The 25,128-nt window shown below is 44.6% G+C and overlaps 1 protein-coding gene across 1 annotated transcript in view; it reads left to right on the top strand.

Annotated features, from left to right (window-relative positions):
* Window positions 1–25,128, top strand: part of GYS2 (glycogen synthase 2) — a 498,387-nt gene that overhangs the window by 307,316 nt on the left and 165,943 nt on the right. Inside the window, exon 10 of the mRNA XM_069228538.1 lies at window positions 25,050–25,128. Within this exon, the coding sequence (XP_069084639.1) occupies window positions 25,050–25,128 (79 nt within the window). The remainder of the gene's footprint in view (window positions 1–25,049) is intronic.

Genomic DNA, 25,128 nt, shown 5'->3' with positions numbered 1-25,128 from the left:
CACAGTGTAATCGAGCACAGTATGTGGTTATAGCGTCACAGTTTGAGTGGCAACCATGATGGCTGGGATCATTTTGCACTTGTATTTGGTGGTCCCTCCTACAGTGGGTCTGCAAGTGGACCAAGTACACTTTCAAGCAGTCAGAGTTTTCTCAAGGAAGTGGCGGTGGCACAACAGACACAATAATTCACTGTCCTACCCAGTACTTGTCTTTTAGTAAAAAGAAAGTGTTTTAAAGGTTATTACACAATTAGATGGATGATACAACTATAAGATTAAGTGATCTCATCCAAGGGTTTATTGGTCATTGAAGCACTACACCCTGTACTGTGCCATATACCCCACATTTTACGGTGTTCCCCCTCGCACGGTTGACAGTGAATTTCCTGCAATCTGAATCTAGGCAAGGTGCAATTTCATTAACTGGTTGCAGCATTGGCAACTTCTATTTCAGTTTAAAATATTCTTAAGCTCAAAGAGTCTCTTTAGTAAGGACAACGTCCTACTGCAGGATTATCTCTATAAATGTGGGACAGCCAGGACCCTACATAAAAACCTGTTTTACATCCTTTGTAACCATTCTGCATTTGCATAACCCAGCACCCCAGCACCATAACCCCACAATGCCACACATTTACTCTTATAGATGCTTATCATTTGCCTCATCCACTTATGGCCCAGTCAAAGCAGAGCAGAAGACAGACTTAATCAATCTTTGCAGATAGTGTGCCCTATGTGCATGAAGCAAGTCCCAATTTATTGCAGAGTTGAAGGGGATTTTGAACTTTGACAACCTCACCTCTTTGAATTAAAAAAAGTATTTGATGTGATATTTTGTGGTTTGTATTTCATAATAAACCTTTTGTTTAAGTTAGTATTAAGACCCAAATTGTTCATAAAGGTACTAAAAGAATCCAGTAGGACTTGAAGCCCTTTCGCGGTTCATGCTATTTAGGTTTTGTCAAACATGCACAGAAGTACTGGAATAGATTTATTCCCTGTTTGAAATGGGGTCTCTGATTGGCAGAGGTATACATCCTTGTCCAAGTAGGGACCACGATCCTAGTCAGGGTAAGTCACACACAATCCAAACTATCCTGTGCCCACCCTCTGGTAGCTTGGCACTGATCAGCCAGGCTTAACTTAGAAGGCAATGTGTAAAGTATTTGTGCAACAAATCATACAGTGACACAGTGAAAACACCACATAGGTTAAGAAAAATAGATAAAATGTATCTGAATAAAATAAGATAAAAATGACAAAGATCCAATAAGCACAAGTTGAAATATCAATTTTAAAAGGTTTAAAACAGTTGATTCTTTGTTACACGCAGTACGTGGTATGGGTCAAAAATAATGACACACGGAGACTGCAGAGGAGGAGATGCGTGGAAAAATAAGGTGTTGCGTTGGATTTTCTGATGGCACAGACGATGTATCACTTCTTTCCACCCTGCAAGGGGTTTGCTTAATTTATTGGTGCGCAGTCTTGGTTCCTCACTGACATGCTGGTATATTTTTATGCCCCGGGACGATGCGTGAAAATCCTTGACACGCCTGGAAGAAGGCACAGGCGCTGCGTCGATCCAGTAGGCAATGCCTCTAATGCAGTTGCAAGGTGGATGCTGTGCCGCATTTCCAGTTGGAAAGTCGGGCTGCATCGCTCCGGTCGGCTGTGCGGTGATTTCTCGGTCACAATGCAGGCTTCACATTGTTTTCGGCAGGCGGAATTTCTAGAAGAGGTGAAATCTTTGTTGGCCCTGAGACTTCAGAAACAGGAAGCAAGCTCAATCCAAGCCCTTGGAGAGTACTTTTGGGGTAAGACAGCCAAGTCAGAGGGCAGCAGAGCAGCAGGGCAATAGTCCTTCTCAGCAAAGCAGTCCAGATGAATCCTTTGGGCAGCCAGGCAGCTCCTCTGACAGGGTGCAGGTGGAGGTCCAGAAGTATCTGAGTTGCTGGGGTTAGAGACCCAGTTTATTTACCCAAAAATGCCTTTGGGGGAGACTTAAAAGAGTGGTTTTGAAGTGCACAAGTTCCCCTTTCAGTCCAGTCCTGTCTGCCAGGGTCCCAGTGTGGTGTTATCAGGCCATGCAGGTGTCAGGCCCGCTACCCTTCCAGCCCAGGGAGACCCATTCAGTATGCAGATGAATGCAGATGTGACTGAGTGTCCTGTTTTTGTGGTTGTCTGGGTCGATTGCACAAGGTAGTTGTCAACCAGCCCAGACCAGACATTGATTGGAGACAGGCTGTAAGCCACAGATGGTTTTAAGTGCAGAGAAATGCTCACTTTCTAAAATTGGCATTTCAAAAATAGTAATATTAATTCCAACTTCACCAATAAGCAGGATTGTCTATTACCATTCTGACCATACTAAATATGACTTGGTTAACCTTGCAGATCAGAATCTACCGCTCAAATATATGAGGGCAGTCCTAATGCTAGTCTATGAAAGGGGCAGGCCTCACAGTAATGGAAAATGAATTTAGGAGTTTCCCACTACCAGGACATATAAAACACATATGTACATGTCCTGCGTTTTACCTACATAGCACCCTGCCCTATGGGTTACCTAGGGCCTACCATAGGGGTGGCTTTTATGTAGAAAAAGGTGAGTTTCAGGCTTGGCAAGTACTTTTTAATGCCAAGTCGAAGTGGCAGTGAAACTGCACACACAGACCTTGCAACGGCAGGCCTGAGACATGGTTAAAGGGCTATTTATATGGTTGGCACAATCAGCGTTGCAGGCCCACTAGTAGCATTACATTTACAGGTCCTAGGCACATGTAGTGCACTTTGCTAGGGACTTACAAGTAAATTAAATGTTTAAGGAGCAGCAAGGTGGCTGTCGTCACGTGTTGGAACAGTTTTCCTCACTGTTTTCTCTGATCCCAGGATTCACACACTTGTGCACACATGATGTGGACACTGGGGACAGTACATATATTAAACAGAAAGTTGACAGGGTGACTGACAGGGTCAGGGCATGCATTAAGGATGAGGTATCCAAAATGCTTACCATAGGGGTTATTGAGCACTCCAGCAGTCCTTGGGCCAGCCCATTGGTACTGGTCCCAAAGGCTGCTGCACATGGTGCCACTCCAGAACTCAGGTTCTGTGTGGACTACCGGGGACTCAATGCGGTCAGCAAGACTGATGCACACCCCATCCCCCGGGCTGATGAGCTCATTGATCGGTTAGGGGCTGCCAAGTACCTCAGTACGTTCTATTTAACATCTGGGTACTGGCAGATTGCCTTAACTCAGGGGGCCAAGGAGAGGTCAGCATTCTCTACCCCAAATGGACACTTTCAATTTAAAGTCATGCCTTTTGGGATGAAGAATGCCCCTGCCACCTTTCAGAGGTTGGTCAACCAGGTGTTGGCTGGGCTGGATGAGTTTGGTGCTGCCTACCTGGATGACATTGCTGTGTTTAGTTCCACATTGGAGGAACACATCTGCAACACTTCTGGAGTGTGTTAGAGGCCCTGCAGAAGGCAGGCCTCACTATTAAGGAGAGCAAGTGCCAAATAGGGCAGGGTTCTGTGGTGTACTTAGGACACCAGGTGGGGAGTGGCCAGGTGGCACCCCTACAGCCTGAGATTGATACAATTCTGGCTTGGGAGCCTCCCAAGACCCAGACTGAAGTGAGAGCCTTTTTAGGTCTCATAGGATACTACAGGAGGTTTGTTAAGGGATATGGTACCATTGTTACCCCCTTTGAAGAAGCAACCCAGGAAAGTGATCTGGACAGAGGCTTGCCAGAATGCCTTTGATGCCCTGAAGGCTGCCATGTGCCCAGCACATGTGCTGAAGGCACCTGACTACTCCAAGGAGTTTGTTGTGCAAACAGACGCCTCAGAGCATGGTATTGGAGCAGTACTCTCACAGCTTAATAAAGAGGGCCTAGATCAACCCGCAGCCTTCATTAGCAGAAGGTTACTACCCAGGGAATATAGGTGGAGTGCCATAGAACGTGAAGCGTTTGCTGTGGTCTGGGCACTGAAGAAGCTAAGACCCTACTTGTTTGGGACTCACTTCCGAGTTCAGACTGACCACAGGCCCCTCAGATGGTTAATGCAGATGAGGGGTGAGAATCCAAAACTGTTTAGGTGGTCCCTTTCCCTACAGGGGATGGACTTTACTGTGGAATCCTGTCCTGGTACAGAACACGCCAATGCTGATGATCTGTCCAGGTTCGTCTGCCTAAGTGATGAGAACTCCCATGAGGTTGGGTAGTTGCTCCCCGCTTTCAGCTGGGGGGGACACGTGTTAGACTTTTCATCCTTTGCATGGTCTCCCTTAACTTTTTGCCTCTGTTTCCCAGGTTGTTGATGTGTGCTGGACTCTGATTTTACTGTTTTTGTTACTCTGGGCACTTTACCATAGCTAACCAGTGCTAAAGTGCAAGGGCTCCTTTACAAAATGTGTATGTAATTGGTTTATCCATGATTGGCATATATGATTTACTAGTAAGTCTCTAGTAAAGTGCACTAGAGGTGCCAGGGACTGTAAATCAAATGCTACTAGTGGGCCTGCAGCACTGGTTGTGCTACCCACATAAGTAGCCATGTAATCATGTCTCAGACCTGCCACTGCAGTGTCTGTGTGTGTAGTTTTAACTGTAAATTCGACTTGGCAAGTGTACCCACTTGCCAGGCCTAAACCTTCCCTTTACTTACATGTAAGGCACCATTAAGGTAGGCCATAGGTAGCCCCAAGGGCAGGCTGCAATGTATGGTTAAGGTAGGACATATAGGGGGTCATTCCGACCCTGGCGGTCAAAGACCACCAGGGCCGCGAATGACGGAAGCACCGCCAACAGGCTGGTGGTGCTTCCTAGCCCATTCTGACCGCTGCGGTAAAGCCGCGGTCAGAAAACCGGGGCCGGCGGTTTCCCGCCGGTTTACCCCCGGCTGGGCGAATCCGCCAGGGCAGCGCTGCAAGCAGCGCTGCCTTGGGGATTCTGACCCCCTTCCCGCCAGCCTGTTTCTGGCGGTTTTCCCCGCCAGGAAGATGCTGGCGGGAACGGGTGTCCTGGGGGCCCCTGCACTGCCCTAACAGGGCCCATGGCGGCTTTTCACTGTCTGCTTAGCAGACAGTGAAAAGCGCGATGGGTGCAACTGCACCCGTCGCACCGCCGCAACACCGCCGGCTCCATTCGGAGCCGGCTCCTGTGTTGCGGCCCTCATTCCCGCTGGGCCGGCGGACGCTAACTTGCTTAGCGCCCGCCGGCCCAGCGGGAATGTCAGAATGCGGGAAGCGGTATTTTGGCCGTGTGGCGGCCAAATGGCGCTTCCCACCTGGCGGGCGGAAACCGCCGCCCGCCAGAGTTAGTTTGAGGGCCATAGTAATGTGTTTTATATGTCCTGACAGTGAAATATTGCTAAATTCGTTTTTCACTGTTTCAAGGCCTGTCTCTCTCACAGGTTAACATGGGGGCTACCTTTAAATACGATTAAAGTGTAGATTCCATTTGGGAGCGGATGGACATGTGGAGTTTGAGGTCTCTGAGCTCACAATTTAAAAATACATCTTTTAGTAAAGTTGATTTTAAGAATGTGTGTTTGAAAATGCCACTTTTAGAAAGTGAGCATTTTCTTGCTTATACCATTTCTGTGACTCTGCCTGTTTGTGGATTCCATGTCTGGGTCAGTTTGACAGTTGGGCTGGTTGCACCTCACACTAGACAGTGACACAAAGGGAGCTGGGATGTAGCCTGCATATCCTGATGAGCCATCTGTGCTAGGAGGGAGGGGAGGAGTGGTCACTCACACCTGAAAGGGCTGTGCCTGCCCTCACACAATGCAGTCCCCAACCCCCTGGTGAGTATCTGGGGCGTGGCCTGGGCAAGGCAGGATTTCACATTCAAATGAGACTTTACTTTGAAGTGGGCCTACTTCAAAGGAGAAATTGGGTATAAGAAGGACACCCAAAACCACAGACTTTAGAACACTTCTGGAAATCTGGAGGAACCTCTGCGTGGAGAAGAGCTGAAGAGCTGAGGAAGAAGAGCTGCCCTGCCTGTAACTGTGCTTTGTGGAGCTATCCTGCAGTTGCTGCGTCTGCCAGAGTAAGAGGGCAAAGACTGGACTTTGTGTGTCTTCCATCTTGTGAAGATCTCCAAGGGCTTGATTGAGAGCTTGCCTCCTGTTTGAAATCTCAGGGACAGCAAAGACTTCTCTCTGCCAGCACCTGGAGTTCCTGGGACCCTGAAAAGAGAAGCTGGCAGCCTAAGAGGAGGAAATCCACGCACAGAGCGCCATGCGGGGAAAAGATCGGCACAACTCCGATCTGCGGCTTAAGAAACGGAGCGCCGTCAGCTCTGCGGCTGTAAAATCGACACTCAGCGGAAACGCGACTGAAGAATCAACACACGGAGCTGGAGAAACCACGTGCAGCATTACTGACAGAGGCTGGCAGATCGCAACCTGCGCAGCGTGGTTTTCAGATCATCGTGCAGCTGAATTTCCGATGTAAACACTGCTGGGCATGTAAAAACAACCCAAGGCCTGCCCGGACCCGAGAGTGCTGACCAGATCGATGCAGAGAGAAGAAATGATGCACCCCGACGAAAGGAGAAATGACGCAAGGTCTCACTTGTGAGTGAAATCGAGGCATCGCAAGCCCTTTGTGACGCACACTCGCCCGTGTGGAGTTATTTTTGATGCACTCAAGGTACATGTTCACGCTAACAGTGTTAGTGTGTGTTTTAAACTACATAAAGACTCTTTTTGCTTTTTAATTGATAACTTGACTTGTTTATTGTGGATTTTGGTCTTGTTTTTTTTAGATAAATATTTCCCATTTTTTAAACCTGTGTTGTATCATTTTGTAGTGTTTTCATTACGTTACTGTGTGTTGGTACAAATACTTTACACCTAGCACTCTGAAGTTAAGCCTACTTCTCTGCCAAGGTACCAAGGAGGAAAGCAGGGGTTAGCTGAGAGTGATTCTCTTTTACCCTGCCTAGAGTGAGGGTCCTTGCTTGAACAGGGGGTAACCTGACTGTCAACCAAAGACCCCATTTCTAACAGTTACCATGTTTTTAGGGAGAGAGCACATGCACCTTAGCACGGGTTAGCAGTGGTAAAGTGTCCAGAGTCCTAAAGCCAGCAAAAATGAGGTCAGTAAAAGAAGAGGAGGAAGGTAAAAAGTTTGGGTGACCCTTCAGAGAGGCCATTTTCCAACATTCCCCAATTGAGGCATGTCTTTACTGCCGTACACAAATGATATAAAGTAAAAACAAAAAGGGAGCCATTACACACCCCTGTAGAACTCCCAAAGTAGAATTTAGTTTAAGGGAACATTTGCTGTTTGTTCCATAACGAATTCTGGCTGAGGTGTCCTAGTAAATACCGCGAATCAGGTCTATCAGAGCTTTGTCAGTGCCCATCCCGTGCATGATCTCCCATAGTTTGGAATGATTACTGTGTCAGAAGCACAGGAGAGGTCCATAAATGGCAAACGAATGACCCCTTTCCTGGCCTTGACATACTCCCTATTATAAGATGGAGTTTGAGACACTGCTGAATTGTACCTAAACCTGGATAACAGCCGAACTGCACACCAGACAATACCTGGTTCCCCTCTGTCCAAGCCTCCAATCTTGAGACTAGAATTCTTCCCAAAATCGTCAAGGTACTATCTAGTAAAGAGATTGGGTAGTAACAGCTTGGGTGATTTTTTAAAGATAGGTATCACAACTGCCTCTTTCCATTCTGATACTAATGGGCATAATATAGCAGCACGTATCACATTTGTTATTGGGGGTGAGTTCAACAAATATGAGTTCGTAACATAATATATTATGTATGATAATACAATATAAGGTCTTCATAGCTGTTCCTTGTTTCAGTAATAGATACCAACTAAGAATTGTATTCATCTGTGACACTGGCCACAGAAAATGGTTTGATGGGCATAAATGTTGGGCTGGTGAAGTACTGTCGTGGAAGGGCTTTAATTGAGCTCGTTAGAGAGGCCGACAGCAGAAGACATGGAAGACGAGATAAAATAAAAGGCCTTCGAAAATTAACTACGCAATTACCAGGATATTCCTTTGCTCAATTACCTACCCAGGGAATTCTTCTGACTGAAAGAATTTTGGCGATAGATCATATGCCCATTCTGAGCTCTTTTTGAGCCATTATGCTGATTTATTTTTAACGTGCTTCAGAACTACAACATATTTTGTGTGCATTCTGGGGGAAGCTGGGATACGTGTTAAACTAATTAGCTGTTTTTCCTCTTCTCTAACTGTTGATGATAGTACAAACTTTCACTGCAGCATCAGAATTGCTCCATAAGGACGCTAAATTCAGCGTCTTTGCTTTTGCAAGGGCAAGGGAGTTGCGTTTCGGATGATCATTAATTTTCAAGCTGCACAATGATAGTAATACACAGACAGATGTCATGTTTTGAGCAAAAATTACATTGAAACTAAGGGCCATATTTATACTTTTTGACGCAAAACTGCGCTATCGCAGTTTTGCGCCAAAAAGATTAGCGCCGGCTAACGCCATTCTGAAGCGCCATGCGGGCGCCGTATTTATTGAATGGCGTTAGCCAGCGCTAGCAGACCGGCGCTGCCTGGTGTGCGTGGAAAAAAACACGTACACCAGGCAGCGCCGGCGTTGGGGAAAATGGCGTTAGGGCGTCTTAAAATGGGGCAAGTCAGGTTGAGGCAAAAAAATCGCCTCCACCCGATTTGCGCCATTTTTAACGACGCCCAGACGCCATTTACATGACTCCTGTCTTAGTAAAGACAGGAGTCATGCCCCCTTGCCCAATGGCCATGCCCAGGGGACTTATGTCCCCTGGGCATGGGCCCAGGGGACTTATGTCCCCTGGGCATGGTCATTGGGCATTGTGGCATGTAGGGGGGCACAAATCAGGCCCCCCATGCCAAAAAAAACAAACAAAAAAATAAAAATTATTATACTTACCTGAACTTACCTGAATGTCCCTGGGATGGGTCCCTCCATCCTTGGGTGTCCTCCTGGGGTGGGCAAGGGTGGCAGGGGGGGTCCCTGGGGGCATGGGAGAGCACCTCTGGGCTCATTTTGAGCCCACAGGTCCCTTAACGCCTGCCCTGACCCAGGCGTTAAAAAGAGGCGCAAATGCGGGGTTTTTTGCCCCGCCCAGTCCCGGGCGTGATTTTTGCCCGGGAGTATAAATACGACGCATTTGCGTCGCAGTCATTTTTTTAGACGGGAACGCCTACCTTGCATCTCATTAACGCAAGGAAGGCGTTCACGCAAAAAAATGACGCTCATTCCTCATACTTTGGCGCTAGACGCGTCTAACGCCAAAGTATAAATATGGCGTTAGTTTTGCGCCGAATTTGCGTCGAAAAAAATGACGCAATTTCGGCGCAAACGGAGTATAAATATGCCCCTAAATGTTGTTTTACTTTGGATAGCATACATATGTGTGTTACTTTCTGAGCAGGGAAAGTGGAAATAATTGAAATTGTGTCTTCGGTTTTCCTGTCATTTTTATATTATCACCACCCAGAAGAAAGACGAGGCACTGAAGAATAGTGATTGCAATGCAATCTTCGAAGGCTGAGAATTTGAGGAAGGCATTCCATTTACAGGACGTGAGGCACAATAACACTTGATACAATGACCATGGTCATTTTGAACGTTAGAAAATGTATGGTTAGTCGAGCTCCATTTTGCGTATCACAAGTACACTTTATACTATCATTCATGCACGTGAACAGCAATAGTAATGATGGTTCTAGTGGGACATGTAGACCATGAGAGGAAATTAACATTACCAGACGAGTTCTTGTGTGACAGGATGTGCTGTGGCTGTTTTCTCTGCAGCATCTTACATGAGATATCAAATGCTGTTTCCTGTTCTCTAAAATAATTTGTGGAGTCTCGCCATCTTTTTTGGACAATAGAACATAAGACATTTCACCTTAATAGGATGTAATTTGAAACTGGCATGTTAAGAGCTTCGCTGAAGACAGCGAGCTGGCTCTGGGCAATAATGGCAGGAATAGACGACCTGCTTCAAAATTCATTGCTTGTCTTTCTGTTTCTCCCGTTTAAATTTAGAACACTCTTCCATCAGTGGGTGGAATGTTCTAATAGCGCCTTTAACCATTAGGGTAGCTATCTGCAGTGTGGATATAGTACTATAATATATCATATTACCACATTCAAGGAGTAGGCAATCAAAACATCATTCCAGTTGCAACCCATACATGCAAATTCACTCTTATTTAGATATGTTCATCTGTTCCTCCTCACCACCTTCCTTGTGAATTTCTAGTACAAATTGAGGAGAGGCAGAAGACTAGTTCATTCACTTATCAGTCACCTGCTTAGTTATTCCACCGATTCTAATCGTGTTCAGATGGACCTCCATGATTCCAGAGAAAGTATGCCATCATGCCCCTTTCAAAAGGGAAACAAGGGGGTGTTAACGCATCCCCTTATGATCAATTTACTCACTTTGGGACTCGTTTTAGGCCAATGAATCTTTTGACCCTGATTGAAGACCCCTTAGGACGAGATAGCTAATCAACATGTCAATCAATACGTCAATAATGTCATCAATATTTATTACCACAATACAATTCACTTTAGCCAATGACATTTAATGGAACTCAGGAAACACCATGACCTTTCAGTCATGAATAACCACACCAGAATAATATGATTTAGTGAAGTTTATTCCCTATTAATTACAATTCTACTAGTAAGTTTATTAGTCTCAAAACCAAGAAAAACATTAGCATAGTCACAATATGGCAACTCTGATAAGATTTCATCAAAGCAAGAATCACAAACATCAGAATATAACACAACGTCAGCATAGGTTATCTTTAGCGGCGTATCATCATAATGTTATTCAACAAAGCATAGATTCAGTCATTTGTCTATTTGCGTCAGTTTAGTGAACCCCTCTCCTAACCTCGAATTAGCATTGGCATGTTAGGCTTCATGCAAAACAATTTAGTAACACCAATTTGGAAAACATCTAACTATGGTCTCTGTCAAAAGAAGCAGTTGGTACCTAGAAAGGAAAAGCAAACAGACAATCACAATTTCATTGTCATATAGTTACCCTCCAGTTTGGGTCAGCACTCAGGTTTGGTCTTCTTCCTCAGGACATCAGTTGGTTCACCATCAGGAATTCAGCTCCGGTAAAAGGGGGGCACTTCCCTCATAAGGAGGTAAAGTGAAAACGGGCAATCTAAGGGCAAGGATAATTCTAAGTACAATTAGCAAGTCACTAAGCAAAGTGAGAAAGTGTCTGGATCATAGCAAATCGCATCAGCATCTCCCCCCTCCTAGTCTCCTACTCCCTAGTTCTAATTCACTTCCTGGTCTCAAGGTTTTTTATCCCCTTTTCGTTGTACATTCCCCTAAAATCTGGTTGGACAAGGGGTTGCACCCCACTATCTTTAACCAATTAACTTCACATTAGCTCATCTAATTTATCACCCCATAACAGTTCTCACATATTTTATTGGTCCTTATGATTGACGTCTTTAGTGGGTGGAATGTCCGGTATGATTTCATAGTCTTGTGGTCCTTTGCACATCTTCGGTCAGTGGCTCCATTGTCTGTACCGGTTCAGGCGACCTTGTACCTACGACTGGTCTACAGTGTTGCATTCAGCTAAAATGTTTCTATAAGCAAGTCGAATTTCATGAGAACGGATCTACTACAGTTACATTCAGCTTCTAGTTTGGAGAAAAACAACAGTTCATACCCTTCAGCAAGTCAGCACACTGCACGTTAGAAAAATACATTTAATATGAGAGTCAGGCAGCTAGGCCTCGACTCATGCTAACTAAAGCCTAATGATTTATTAGCAAAACTCTTACATTGATCTATTATTATATTATTAGTGAAAAATCATATCATAACATATCGTTTCAACATTATTAGTCAGTTTTATTAGTCCCCGTATATGTTGGCGGCCACTCCCCGTGGGCACATTTCAAGCGCACGTTACAGTAAAATACATTAACACATTTTCTATGCAGCATTATTACACATTAGTTCATAAACATTTCATGTTAATATCGATTATATAAGCTACGCTCTCTCAGTCCCTCCTCTGATGACACTTGTCATCACACAAACCTTTCCCTTAACCTTTCACCTTGCGCATAATGTGCATTTCAACATCCTTTCCCAAATTTCATTAAACATTCTCTCCCTTTCATTTTCTTCATTTCTTTTATTTCGTTTTGTCAAATTTCATTTAATTCTTTCATTAATTTTGCATGGTCCCCATAATCCCAATAAGCAAATCAGAACAATCAATAGACCCCCTAATATTTTAGCAAGAACCCCATTCCAAATATTACTAAACCAATTCCCTACTCTGGTAATTCCTTTCCCAACTTTCTCCCAAACGCCAGGTTCCTTCAGCTCCTTCAAATCTGCACTATCTCTTGTTAGGTTAGTAAGCATACTTCTAATCTTTTTGCTATTATCTGGTATGAACGCGCAACAATGTCGCTCATTAAGCATCTTACAGACTCCGCCGCTCTTTGCTAAAAGAATGTCTAAGCAAGCCGGTTTTGAAGAGTCATAACCCTCTCCGCAGCAAGTTCAGTATCCATCAGGAGTATAGCCCCTGTGAAGTTTGTTAGCATGTTATCCACAATAGTAGACAACTTTCAAATCTTTATGGAGTTTAAGATAACCCCTACTGAAGGAATTATGGCACCACATATGTCACCAACGACAGCAGCCACTGTCTCTCGTTTTTGTCTAGCATGTTGTAATTCAGACATTTTAGGAATTTGCTTTAAGTCATCAATCTGGTAAATCTTTGGGAAAACTATTCCCAAATAACATGTCCCATACCATCCCTTTGGAAGACGGTAATAAGCATTAAGTCCAAATATATAATAGATCCCAGGCATCCCTGGGTCCTGTCCATTTAACATGAATGTCCATTTACTCTGAAACAAAAATACATGCCTGCATTCACTCGTTCCCACAAATAAAGTGTCATGTTCAGATTTCGGCCCATATATACAAAGCCTACCTACATATAATGCATCTATAGCTAACTTGCCCTGTGTCTTTATTGCAGTGTAAGCATAATCATTTGCATGCATGTGTTTTTCTAATCCCTTTTCTAGCCTTTCCTTTAATGCTTTCCCCCTATCATCAGTGTGATCTAAGAGGCTCTTCTCTACAGGCGTTAGTAAGGAGGTTACATTATTGTGTTGCGCATAAGCTGTTCCAAATGTCAGCTCAAAGAAACCCCTAACTAATTTTATGCTGTGTTCTTTAGCTAATTTATTTAGAAACTCAACCACAGGCACAAAAGAAAACACTACATCCAAGTTACAGTAGAAGTATTGCACATGCTCTTGATCACAGAATCTTGTTAGTAGCAAGCTACAGCTTATCCCGTAAGTTAGCGGCAAGCTATGGTAAGTAACCCCTTCTTGTACTGGCGAAGGAATCTTTGTGCACACATAACAATTCTTTGCATCCATTGTGTCAACATACTCATTCAACAAGCGATAGAAGACATTAGTAGATAGTTACCCTTTTGAATTAGTTCCCTCATGCAAGTATTTTGCATCCTGCTCAAACTTCTCCACGGTGTTAGTGTAGCAGTCTCAGCTTTTGAAGCATTATTAGTCACTTTCTTATCCATCCACGGCATTCCCACAAACACACCTATAATTATTATTGCACATACAATACCTAAAATAACACTCAACCAACCACACATCCTACCTATTTTACTCTTACTTTTAGTGTAACTCATGATCCGTAAAGAATCAGATAGCAGAATAATATAAAGCAAACAATCAACTTGAGGACGATATAAAAGTTCTCTTTTTTTTTTTTGTGCGAAGACTCTCTCTCTCTCTGCGGGTATTTACAGCGTCTTACTCACTCCAGGACCCTTTTGTCAAATCAGGTTTAGCAGCTTGTCATTATCGGTTTTCAGAGTCAATTCAGGTTAACAATGTCACATCCGGTAATTTATCAGTCTCTTTTTCTCAGCTTCTCAGCTTTCAATTTTAATTTCGATATTTTAACACAGTCTCTTTCTAAGGATGAATTCAGGTGCCGTATTATTGACCTGGTACCTCTCGATCAAAACAGAACGCCAAGAATTCCTGTTGCCACAGAGCGGTTGTTGCATATTCTCATTCAGGACCTGCGTACCTCCTGTTTGCAACTCTTTTTCTTTTCAGTCTGTCTTCACTTTGTAACTCTCCTTCACTAAGATCCTCTTTTCTGGTTGTATCAACTTATTCCTCTATTGTATCACAAGGGACCACCTTTTCTCCTGCAGCTTGTGACTTCGGCCAGTTGTCTCCTTTACGGGTTTTCTTTTTGCTTGGACTTTCAGAATGTTGAACAGCGCCCTCCTCTTGTGCTATGGTGTTTTCTCTTGATGGACCTGCAACCGGCTCAGGAGGAGTCAGTTCACTTTGACCTCCCTCTGTTTCTTCCCCCTCACCTTCAGGGTCTGTTACAGGCTCGGCTTCAAACCAGTGTCCGCAGTTTCTGGGAGAACCTCTCTGCGTTGGTTCCCCTGTTACCTCAGCTGAGATAGGCTCACACTGTCACCCCTCTGGAACTCACTTTGAGTGACTGAACCGTCCTCAGTGGGCTCTCCTTCAGTCTCAGTTCCCCTTTGAATACTCTCCGGCCCTGCGACTTCCTTTTCTGCAGCTGTTGTTTTGGATACTTCAAGTTCTTCGTCAGTTGGACACGTCACCCTCTTTGTGTGACTGGCATGAATCCAATTCGGAACACCTGCACATTACACAGCAGTAGTGGTTGTCAGTATTACTTGATATTGTCCCTTTCAATGCGGCTCCAAGCACGACTTCCTCACGTGTTTCTTGACAACAACCCAGTCACCGAGTTTCAGGGTGTGAGCTGGATCACTGATCGGTGGCAATGTGTTAGCCTCCACCTGGTGAGAAAAAGAGCGGACCACATCAGCCAGACCCTTGCAGTAGTCCAACACCATATAATCCGTGATATTCACAAGAGCATTTGCAGGTACTGCGAACAATCGCATAGCTCGACCCATCAGAAATTCATGGGGGGATAGTCCAGTTTTCTTGTCAGGTGTGTTTCTCATTGACATCAGTACTAAGGGCAATGCATCTGGCCACTTCAAATTGGTAGCTGCGCACATTTTTGCCATTCTCGACTTCAAGGTACCATTCATCTGTTCCACTAGTCCTGATGCTTCAGGGCGATAGCTACAATGCAGCTTCTGCTCAATGTTCAATGCGGCACACAAGAGCTTAATCACCTCATTTTCGAAGTGTCTGCCCCTATCTGATTCTAAAGAGATCTGGAATCCAAAATGTGGTATTAACTTCCTAAGCAGCAACTTTGCTACTGTGAGACTGTCATTCCTACGTGTAGGGTATGCTACAATCCAATGACTAAAAACACACACAATCACCAACACATACCTCAGTCCTCCACACATAGGCATTTCAATGAAGTCCATCTGCATCCTGCTAAATGGACCGCCAGCTCTCCCAATGTGGCTCATATTTACCACCGTCCCTTTTCCTGCATTCATCTGTTGACAGATGATGCACCTGTGACAGATAACCTCTGCAGCTTGTCTGAATTTTGGATTGAACCAATCGATTTTGAATAACCTGATCATTGCGTCTCTCCCTATATGGGCTTGGCCATGATAGAACCTTGCAAACTGTGAGAGAAGACTGTTTGGCAAAACCATTTTCCCCTCCTCTGAGACCCATAAGTCATCAGCTCTTTGTACACAGTGCATTCTCTGCCAGGAGCGTTTTTCTTCTTTGACGGCACGTCCCCGCAGTAATTTTAGTTCATCTAATGTGTCAACAACCCTCAATGCAAAATTCAAACATGTTTCATTTTCAGTTTCAGGTAACAATTCCCACTGATCTCGGAACGATATACAGTTCAATGCGCAAAACCTTGCGACTTGATCTGCAGAGCCGGTTCCCATTGACACAAAGGGGGTCATTCTAACCCTGGCGGTCGTCGACCGCCAGGGCTAAAATGACGGGGGCACCGCCAACAGGCTGGCGGTGCCCCGCAGGGCATTCTGACCGCGGCGGTTCGGCCGCGGTCAGAAGTGGAAAACCGGCGGTCTCCCGCCGGTTTTCCGCTGCCCTTCTGAATCCTCCATGGGGATTCAGACACCCCATACCGCCATCCTGTTCCTGGCGGTTCGCCCGCCAGGAACAGGATGGCGGTATGGGGTGTCGTGGGGCCCCTGGGGGCCCCTGCAGTGCCCATGCCAATGGCATGGGCACTGCAGGGGCCCCCGTAAGAGGGCCCCACAATGAATTTCACTGTCTGCATTGCAGACAGTGAAATTCGCGACGGGTGCCACTGCACCCGTCGCACCTTCCCACTCCGCCGGCTCCATTCGGAGCCGGCGTCCTCGTGGGAAGGTTGTTTTACACTGGGTCGCCCGCCAGAATACCCGCAGCGGTCTAATGACCGCGGTGCGGTATTCTGGAGGGGGGAACTCTGGCGGGCGGCCGCCGCCGCCCGCCAGGGTGAGAATCACCCCCAAAGTCTTGTGATTGAACATGAGCATTGCATTTCACCACCGCAATTTCAAGAGGCAACTGAATTGCATGCAACAAATCCTTAATCTCTTCACCATTTTTCACTGGTGAACCAGAAGAGGTCATGAAACCCCTCTGTGACCATAGTTGGCCAAAATCATGTACAATTCCGAATCCGTATCTGCTGTCAGTATAGATAGTGACTTTCAGGTTTTCAGCTGCGTGGCATGCCTTAGTAAGGGCAATTAATTCAGCGACTTGTGCAGAGTACACTCTTTCGTGCCAGGAAGCTTCTAAAATACCGGTGATTGTACACATGGCATGCGCAGCTCTCAGTACTCCCACTGAGTCTCTCAAGCATGAGCCATCAACAAACATAATGTAATCATTCTCTTCTAACTGGGTATCTTTGATGTCAGGTCTTGGTTTGGTGCATAGTTCTGTTACCTCAAGACAGTCATGTTCCACTTCCTCAGTATCATTAATGTCTGCATTTGCAATAGGAAGTAAAGTTGCCGGGTTCAATACAGTACATCTCTTGAGGAAAACATTCGGAGACCCCAATATAACGGTTTCGTATCTAGTCAGCCTAGCATTTGTCATATGCTGTGTTTTGGTTCGGGTTAACAGAATTTCAACTGAATGAGGAACCATTACTGTTAAGGGATGTGCCATCACTATGCCTTCACACTGTGTGAGGCTTTGACCAACTGCTGCAACTGCACGCAAACAACCCGGTAAGGCTGCTGTGACTGGGTCTAAAGTAGCTGAAAAATATGCTACTGGGCGGTTTGCACCTCCATGAACCTGTGTTAAAACAGACAAAGAACATGCATCACGTTCATAACAAAACAGTAGAAAAGGCTTTGTGTAATCAGGCATACCTAAGGCTGGTGCCCTGCACATAGATTCCCTCAATTCCATGAATGCCTTCATCTCTTTCTCGGACAAGGTTATGTTACCTGGGTCATCCTGAACTTCCTTGCCTGTCAGTTTTACCAATGGTTTAGAGATAATCGAGAAGTTGGGAATCCACTGACGACAGTAACCAACCATTCCCAAAAACATTCTGACATCTCTCTTGGTTGTCGGGGGATTCATCTGCAGTATGGCTGTCACTCTCTCTTTAGATATTTTCCTTCACCCTTTCTCAATCAAATGACCTAAGTACTTCACCTCTCTCTGCCAGTATTGTAGCTTCTTTGGGGATACTTTATGTCCGTTCTTTCCCAAATGGTTCAATAAGGCAATTGTGTCATACCTGCAGTTGTCTTTTGTCCTGGACGCAATCAACAAATCATCAATGTACTGTACCAGAGTCGAACTGAAAGGCAGTTCTAACGACTCCAAATCTTTCTTCAATATCTGATTAAAGATGGAAGGTGACCCAGAAAATAAACCCTTGAGGAATTCTGCACCAACTGTACACTTTATCCAGGAATTTGAAACTGAAGAGAAATTGGCTGCCCTCATGAAGAGGCACCGAAAAGAATGCTTGAGACAGGTCCACAACTGTGAACCACTCTGCATCACATGGAACCTGAAACATAATCACAGCTGGATTTGGCACTATGGGGCAGCATTTTACCACAATCTTGTTTATTTTTCTCAAGTCTTGCACAATTAAAACTTTCCCATAAGGCTTTTTCAGACCCATTATTGGTGAATTACACAGGCTGCTCATCACTTCTTTCAGAACCCCTTGCTTCACAAATTCCGCAATTATCTGTGCTACCTGAATGAGGACATCTTGAGTCATGTGGTACTGCGGTACCTGCGGAAACACTGCATTCGGCTTAACCTGTACTTTGACCGGTTCTACTCCTTTTATCAGTTCCACTTATTTTCCTTTTAGGTCCCACACTTTCTCTGTCACTGTCCCCTGCAATTCGGGTGGCAAGTCAATTACTGTAAGCATCGGGAATAAGGTTATCAGAGGCTATTCTTCATTTGCAGTCTCTGTCTCCAATTCTGTAAACTGCCCATCGTCCCCTTCATCATCACTGTTTGTCTGCACCTCAATCCCTTCATTGGAACAAGTAATTGAACACCTCATTTTGCACAGCAAGTCTCTTCCCAGTAGGGATACTGGACTAGAATCATATACTACAAATTTGTGGAGTCCCTGGAAGTTGCCAATCTCAACTTGGACCGGGTCTGTCATCGGATTTGTCAAGAACTGATTTGCTACCCCTACCACTCTTGTGGTACGCCCCGAAAGTGGTAATTTCGGAACCTCTGCACTTCTGACTGTAGAGCGTGTAGCTCCTGTATCGACTAGGAATGAAACCTAATGACCCATTACCTTTCACTCTACATAGGGTCCTCTTTGATCTAACTCTAGGGACGCTGCAAGCCTGCACTCCTCACTGTCTGAACAATCATCCGACCATTCATTGTTTATTCCATCCTCTCCACGCAATGGGATCTGTTGTACTGTGTTATTTTGACTAATCGTTTGGCCTGTGACCTGTTGAGGAAGCATCACCTGTTGCTGTCCCATTGGAGCAAATGGTAATTGCATTTGCTGTCTAGGTACCATGGGAACCTGCTGTTGTACCTGCTGAATCTGTGCTGGTTGAACAAGCGGCATTTGCATTTGCTGCATGGGCTGTAACCCCCGCATCTGTACCATCTTATTCTGGAAGTTCTGATTTTGAACCCTCAGTTTTGAACCCCTCACATTTTGAAAGGTACCAACATCATTGCTTTGTTGAACAACACCATCCTGTCCCACCATTGGGCATTCCCGCTTCCAATGCCCCACTCCCCTGCACGCGTGACATGGGCGTGACCTTTTTCATTCCCTGCACATCATTTTGAACCACAACAGTATTCAGGTCTGGACCACGGTTCACAAAACCTCGACCTCGGCCTCTCGGTTGTGCCTGAAACATACCATTCCCTTGCGGTTGCTGCTGTACCATCTACTGGATTCCATTTCCCTGCATCCCTGCCCGCGCTGCCTTAATCTGCATCACCATCGCCTTCTCTTTCAACTTTCTTTGCTTCAACTCAATCTCATCACTACAGTATTTCGCATACTGCAATACCTCATCAATCGGTTTTGCTTGCCAACAGATCAAATGATTCTTAATCATCTGGCTAATCTCTGGTCTCAGCCCTTCAACAAACCTGAACACAAGATGGTTTATGTCTTTCGGCTCAATAGTCTCAGTGCCACTGTAATGTTTTAATGCCTTCAACAATCTCTCATAATAGGCATGAATTGACTCTTTGGCCTCTTGTGAGGTTCGATCAATTTTCTGCCAATCAGTCACTTTCGGTGACACTTTCTGGTTCAAAAACTCAATCACTTTATGATAATACTTCATCACCTCCTCAGATGGTGCTCCAGTAACCTTATCCCTTGCTGGTTCCTGTGTCGGCCAATCCACACCTCTCTTACATTCAAGCCATAAGTCAGGTGGAACTATAATCTCAAACAGGGTATTCAAGTCTTCCAAGAAAAATTTCGCAAGCTTCACGAACCTGTCCGTCTGTTGGTACCATTCTATTGGCTTCTCCCTCAACTTGGGATAATCATTTGTGAACGACAGGATGTCCCCCCCCAGACCACGGTACATGGACTCGCACCCCTCCGGCTGTTTCTCTAATTGGCAACATTTTTATTGTCCCCGTGTCTGGTGCAGCTTTAGCCTGCTTTGGTTCCGGATCATCGCCTTTCTCTTTATCTCTTTTCTTTGCCCATCTGCCTTCCCATTTCTCTAAGGCACCCCAGATCTGCGCACTTTGCAGTATTTCTTTAAGATGCGCTTTCATTCCGGTAGACCTCATATGATCAAAATCTTTAGAATCGAAGTCTAATCTGTAGCTTCTTTTCAAATGTTTAGTGTTCTCAATGTCAATATTGTATTTATCCGCCAGGTTTGCCAACCTCTGATGCACCTTACTCACTTCTTTAGTGATTTTGGGGCACAGATACCTCAATTCTGCCTCTGTGTATGACTCTAATCTGTTCACCCCCATTGTTCCTTCCACTAGTTCTGCAGCTTCTACACCCAGTCTCACAAAATTCAAGTATTCATCCCTTTCTGACCTCTCTCCGGTCACTGTAGTAGTTTGTGAAGCGTTAATCTTTTCTAACCACTCATTCAATTGTTGTATGGAGAAGCCTTGCAACAAAATGTTTCCTGACTGCATCAAGGGTGACTGTGACGTATTTGTACTCAGTGTCTGCGGGGCTAGCACACTTAGCCCTGCTTGTCTCATTGCCTCTAAAGGAGCCCCAATCGGACTGAGGTCTAGCAAAGACCTGAGTCCTTCTGCTGCTTGTTCCCTTGGTGTCATTGGCTGGGGAGTTCCTGTGAACCCTCCTCTTATTACCTCTTGGGTCCTCACTCCCTGATCACGCACGCCAGGCTTACCCTGCGCATACAGCGGTACTGGCAGACCAACAGTAATTGGTAATGATATGGCAGCTGGTGTCTGACCAGGTCCCAAACCCCGTGGAGCAGTAACTCCCAAAGCTTGACTCATCGTGGTTGCTGCAGGTACTAACTGCGGTCCTGCCACTGGATTGTAACCCGGAATCAGTGGTTGCTGCCGCTGGGGCAGCAATTGCGGAGCTGGCTCAATCTGCACTAGCTTTGATCTCGTATATATCGGATCAGACGGCACCATCAGACTTGCATTTGTCTCTAGTACTGGGACATCTGGATAAATCCTCTGTATCTGTGGCGGAGGTTGCAACTGTATCTGCGTGTCTGGTGCAGTGGGTACACTGACACCATTTTGTAACAAAACTGTATTGCTTGTCTGCACTGTACTTGTAATTCCCTTACTTTGTGTCGAATCCTCGGGACCCGCACTAGTGCTCGGAGTAGTGTCATTTATAGCATAAGGTGGCGGGCGATCATGTAACAACTGATTAAGAAACTCCTCCTCATCTGAATCGTCTTTATCAACCCAAGACCTCTGAGTTTCTTTTGTCTTGCTAGAGCCCTTGTCTGTCTTACAGGTGGCTTTCTTTCCCTGTGTCTCGTCTTCTTGGGTTATTGCCGGAAACAGTTAAGTCCGTCAACTATTCCCCTTCTCCACATCCTGCTCTCATTGTCCCATCTAGCTTCAGCTAAAGATTTCTCTGCCCTTTTTATTCTCCTTTCAAGTTTTTGCTGTTTCTGTCGTATGGCCATTAAATCCCAGACTGCTAATGCCTCATACTGAGCTGGTCTCGGAGGAGGCTTTTGTACACTTAACATCCACCTCAAGTTCTCTAAGAACCTTGTATTAAACGTTCCATGTTCCGGAAACGCTAAACATCCCTCCTTCTCTGTTAATTTGCGCCACTGCTTCATCTAAAGACATGGCGTGACTCCCTTTTCTTCCATTACTATATAAGCTGGAGTACCCTCATGCGGTGTAGGCTCCCCTTCACTCACCCCAATGTATATATTTCCCTTCCAAGCACTCTTTAAAGCCTTGAAAAACTTAATTTTTTACGTCTTTTATTTTTTTTTTAATCTAATCAGAAAGTGACTTTAATTCCCAGAACACTCTTCACCCACCTTTCTCAACCTATTGCCTCTCACGGACGGCTGCCAAACCGTGCGCGACCCCTCTCGGTAACTGACCTATCCCAGCGCGGCACTACTGATGTCACACCCACACACACTGCAGCTGACAAAGTCTTGCGGCTTGTCCTCCTCACACACAAACTAATGCGATATATTGCGTGCACCTTTAACAACAAAAACCCAAATTTGCTGGTTTACTACAGGGAGGGTAACACAATCGCTTCAGAACTTTACAGAGATTTCACTTGAAGCCTCGGCCGCTACTCTCTCCTTCTCAGCTCCCGCACTCGCAAGCAGAATTCGACCCGCAAATCCTACTCTCGACTTGTCAATGGTTCATTCTAGTGCACTTTAGAACTTGCCAAATCTCCATCGAAGGTTTCACTCACACAATTTGACTCAAACTCGACTTGTCAACCACGCCCGATTGACCTAACAAACCGCACAAATTACAACATAAACCCAAGTGTCTCCTACACTTGTCAATATACTCCGGAGTCTTAGACCACGACGGGTCCGTACATCACCAACAACAACCACGTGGATAATTTTGAGCACAAAGCGCCACACTCATATGAAGTTCGCCGACTTCCCTACTCTCATACTGCGGAGTACGCCCACTCCTACTAAAACAACATTACCTGACCTAAATCCACACAAACTTTCACAAAACACCTGCAATATGCATAAGCTGAGCAAGCGCAAATTCTACACCACACATACTAAAACGCCGAGAACATACCCAACTCACTTAGGCAGGGTCCGAGATTCCTGGAAAGTCATGGGGAATTTAGAAACACATCATACCTCCAATTTGCATTATCTCGAAAAACAATTTAAACTATAGTCCTCCGTCCTAGGGCCCCAAAGGGCCTAAACCATCCTCTGCTACCAGAACTGTTAACCCGTCCTTTTATGATCAATTTACTCACTTTGGGACTCGTTGTAGGCCAATTAATCTTTTGACCCTGATTGAAGACACCTTAGGACGAGATAGCTAATCAACATGTCAATCAATACGCCAATAATGTCATCAATATTTATTACCACAATACAATTCACTTTAGTCAATGACATTTAATGGAACTCAGGAAACACCATGACCTTTCAGTCATGAATAACTACACCAGAATAATATGATTTAGTGAAGTTTATTCCCTATTAATTACAATTCTACTGGTATGTTTATTAGTCTCAAAACCAAGAAACACATTAGCATAGTCACAATATGGCAACTCTGATAAGATTTCATCAAAGCAAGAATCACAAACATCAGAATATAACACGACGTCAGCATGGGTTATCTTTAGCGGCGTATCATCATAATGTTATTCAACAAAGCATAGATTCAGTCATTTGTCTATTTGCGTCAGTTTAGTGAACCCCTCTCCTAACCTCGAATTAGCATTTGCATGTTGGGCTTCATGCAAAACAATTTAGTAACACCAATTTGGAAAACATCTAACTATGGTCTCTGTCAAAAGAAGCAGATGGTACCTAGAAAGGGAAAGCAAACAGACAATCACAATTTCATTGTCATATAGTTACCCTCCAGTTTGGGTCAGCACTCAGGTTCGGTCTTCGTCCTCAGGACATCAGTTGGTTCGCCATGAGGAATCCAGCTCCGGTAAAAGGGGGCACTTCCCTCATAAGGAGGTAAAGTGTAAACGGGCAATCTAAGGGCAAGGATAATTCTAAGTAAAATTAGCAAGTCACTAAGCAAAGTGACAAAATGTCTGGATCATAGCAAATCGCATCAGCATCTCCCTCTCTCCTAGTCTCCTACTCCCTGGTTCTAATTCACTTCCTGGTGTCAAGGGTTTTTATCCCCTTTTCGTTGTACATTCCCCTAAAATCTGGTTGGACAAGGGGTTGTACCCCACTATCTTTAACCAATTAACTTCACATTAGTTCATTGAATTTATCACCCCATAACAGTTCTCACGTATTTTATTGGTCCTTATGATTGACGTCTTTAGTGGGTGGAATGTCTGGTATGATTTCATAGTCTTGTGGTCCTTTGCACATCTTCGGTCAGTGGCTCCAGTGTCTGTACCGGTTCAAGCGACCTTGTACCTACGACTGGTCTACAGTGTTGCATTCAGCTAAAATGTTTCTATAAGCAAGTCGAATTTCATGAGAACGGATCTACTACAGTTACATTCAGCTTCTAGTTTGGAGAAAAACAAGAGTTCATACCCTTCAGCAAGTCAGCGCACTGCACGTTAGAAAAATACATTTAATATGAGAGTCAGGCAGCTAGGCCTCGACTCATGCTAACTAAAGCCTAATGATTTATTAGCAAAACTCTTACATATATCTATTATTATTAGTGTAAAATCATATCATAACATATCGTTTCAACATTATTAGTCGGTTTTATTAGTCCCCGTATATATTGGTGGCCACTCCCCGTGGGAACATTTCAAGCACACGTTATAGCAAAATACATTAACACATTTTCTATGCAGCAATATTATACATTAGTTCATAAACATTTCATGTTAATATAGATTATATAAGCTACGCTCTCTCAGGGGTTTCTTGATTTCACGTGCGTTCTAAAAAAGTGAATTAACCAGATTAATTATCAAACATAATCTTGGAACACTACAACTTTGGCATAAGTTCATATATAAACCTTAGGAGAGGAAAGCAAAAATATTGACTGGGCCTACCATCTCCATCTGCCAGTAATCGGCCTTTCCTTATATTAGCTGTTCAGTGGTATTTTATACTGTTTTCAGTAGCATTCATGATGCTTTGTGACTTTTTCACAGGGCTTTTCAATGTGGCTGATGGTAAGTGGGTTACAGAGCATCATGAGAACAATAAGTACTTCATACGAAGGTTGAGGTAGGAGCATTAATTGTACACCACGGAGCATAGTTAGCATTTCAGCTGGAAGACAGAAATAAATCATGAAGTAGTGGTCTGTGGTATTTCATTTAAATTCTCATTCTACAGAGGAGAAATTCCTGAGTGGAACAAGATTCTGGATCGAGATGACTTATCTACCATGAAAAGAGCTATTTTCTCCACCCAG

This window comes from Pleurodeles waltl, chromosome 4_1 (genome assembly GCF_031143425.1).
Source record: "Pleurodeles waltl isolate 20211129_DDA chromosome 4_1, aPleWal1.hap1.20221129, whole genome shotgun sequence".
Lineage (NCBI taxonomy): Eukaryota > Metazoa > Chordata > Amphibia > Caudata > Salamandridae > Pleurodeles > Pleurodeles waltl.
The sequence above is the reverse complement of the archived record's forward strand: the minus strand, read 5'-3'. Positions and strand labels throughout refer to the sequence as shown.